We start from the raw sequence: 2,500 nt of genomic DNA, 5'->3' as shown, positions 1-2,500 counted from the left end.
ATTACTGTACAATGCAACCTGACAGTAAATTACAATATGATGAGAGCAACACCTCAGTTAATTTGAGGGCATGCAGAACAACAGTATATTTAGAACATAATTATACCGAATGTTGTAAACAACTGACTTGGTCAACTCATTAAGTATACGACAAAGGATTCAAATGCTGTCTATTATGACATTAAATCAACTCCTTATGGAGACCAAATTAGAATACTATACATCCCAATCATGAAGACAAAATGATCCAATTAAAACACATTAAACAAGTTGTTATGAGTAATTAGAGCATCACACACACTGCATGTTACTTACACGGCTGTCGCTTGTTGTTGTTAGTCGACCCGGCAGAAGACATGATCCATTCAGCGTGTGGAATGTGAGCTGTGCACACGTGTGCGCGTGCGTGCACGCGCGCTTGTGTGTGTGTGTGTGTGTGTGTGTGCGTGTGTGTGTGCGTGTGTGTGCGTGTGTGTGTGTGTGTGTGTGCGTGTGTGTGTGCGTGCGTGTGTGCGTGTGTGTCCTGTCAGGTCTCCAGGGCAGGATGCTGGTGTGTGCGGTAGACAGCCATCTCTGAAGATGTTGGCACCATCTATGTATAGTCAGATGTGTTGTTCCTACTGTACGTCCACTATGACTGGCTTCCTTGTTGCTCTCTCCAGGTTATGTCTTTCATTTGAGGATTACTGATCTCTCCCTCTCTCTCTCTCTCTCTCTCTCTCTCTCCCTCTCTCTCTCTGTGTGTGTGCAGCTTAGGGGCAGACAGAATGAGTGGGTTACAGCATTGTGGCTTGTACCAAATGGAAGTGTCAGCGAGGGGGGGTGGGGGGGGGGAGTGCAAGCACTAACCGGATCCCACCAGATCAGAGTCCTGGCTGCTGCTTACATCATGTGCAGGGATTTCTAGGCTATACCGGGGCAAATCCCTCCCCTGCCCTGCATGCCGTCATGAGAGCAGTGATTGCTCTCACTGTTTTGGAAATTCAAGGACCCCTATATGCATTATAGGCCACGGACCCCCATTTGATACTTTTTTTTTTTTTAAATCTCTGAAACCCCTTACTGTAAAATCCTCTGTGTTCATTTAACTCTGAGTGTCCATTCATGCATCAGAGTTATAGAGTCCATTTGTTTCCTAACTAGTATTAATACTTTCGCTGGGGACTCCTTGGAACCCCCTCGGGTACCCCTGGGGGACCCTACGTTGAGAATGGACTCCCTGGAACCCCCTCAGGTACCCCTGGGGGACCCTACGGTGAGAATGGACTCCCTGGAACCCCCTCAGGTACCCCTGGGGGACCCTACGGTGAGAATGGACTCCCTGGAACCCCCTCAGGTACCCCTGGGGGACCCTACGGTGAGAACGGGGCAGCCGTGGCTCAGTTAGTAGAGCGGCCGCTTGGGGATCGGAAGGTTCCCCATGATGGATCCCTGGCAAAGTGTCCTCGCTTTGAGCAAGACACTGACTAAACTGCTCGTGATGAGCAGATTGGTGCACGCTAAATGTATCCAAATGTCAGATTGGACTTACATTCTCTCGTACTGCACATGCTCAACATCTTATGCTGATGCCACAATGACTGAATGACAGCTCCCGTTCTTATTGTTGTGTACCTTTAGGGCCTGTCTAAGGTTTCCGTGTCTATTATGACAATGTAATATAAACAGCTCATAGCTGTATGTCTTCAGGTCTCTCTGCTACAAGTAGATTCAGTGTCTGTGTCATGCTTTCGCCAGCTTATTCTGTATCACAGGATCAGAGGCACACCCCAAATGCAAATCAAAGAGTTTCCGAGTGAATTAACAGTTACAATTATTCGCCATTTGAGTCACGGACCACCATTTGATGATTTTAGCCTCTCAGACCCAAAACGTAGAATATTTTGTTGTCGTCCACAATTCCATGCTGTATTGATGATGTGGTAGGCTCTACCACAGGAGAGATAACAGGCAAACGTTGATCGGAATTACAATTCTTCTACATTTAACTGATGCAGATTATTACCAATAATTTAACTCACAGGTCCATTTGGTGCTTTTTCACTGCCTATATGGCCATCCTTCTGCTAACTGAAGGTATATGTATACAGTAGCCTACAGCACTGTAGGCTATACAGAATTCTGTGGAAAACAACAGCAAAGCACTGCCAAAACTGAGACAAATGGCGGAATCCGTACGAAAACAATAAGGTGTGTACACCCTTTGGGCCTGTACCCTATAATACCCAAAGAAATTCCCTATTGGAAAACAAATGTTTATATGGAGCATAGCTCTGTTTGGAACCTCAATATCTACACTTAACGCTTTAGCTCCGAGATGAGGTTCCGTCCCGTGATATCCCTGCACAGGTCCAAATGGGATCTAGCTGGGTCGAGCCCGTCCACAAACGTGGAAGTGGATTAAACCCTTTCCGCAGTATTGATTCCAAAAAGTAAACATACGTATCAGAACCGAGATACAGTGGATAAACTTAAGGCCGGCACGTCAAATCTTTAGTCT

General features: G+C 46.3%; 1 protein-coding gene across 1 annotated transcript in view; it reads right to left on the bottom strand.

The window, feature by feature from the left end:
* Window positions 1-649, bottom strand: part of LOC308315272 (uncharacterized protein) — a 16,245-nt gene extending 15,596 nt beyond the window's left edge. Inside the window, exon 1 of the mRNA XM_080763158.1 lies at window positions 316-649. Within this exon, the coding sequence (XP_080619284.1) occupies window positions 316-358 (43 nt within the window). The 5' untranslated portion in view covers window positions 359-649. The remainder of the gene's footprint in view (window positions 1-315) is intronic.
* Between the last annotated feature and the right edge of the window lie 1,851 nt (window positions 650-2,500).

The sequence above is a fragment of the Protomyctophum bolini genome (assembly GCF_963924005.1).
Source record: "Protomyctophum bolini genome assembly, chromosome: 5".
NCBI classification, from domain to species: domain Eukaryota; kingdom Metazoa; phylum Chordata; class Actinopteri; order Myctophiformes; family Myctophidae; genus Protomyctophum; species Protomyctophum bolini.
This window is presented reverse-complemented; position numbering and strand designations above follow the sequence as displayed.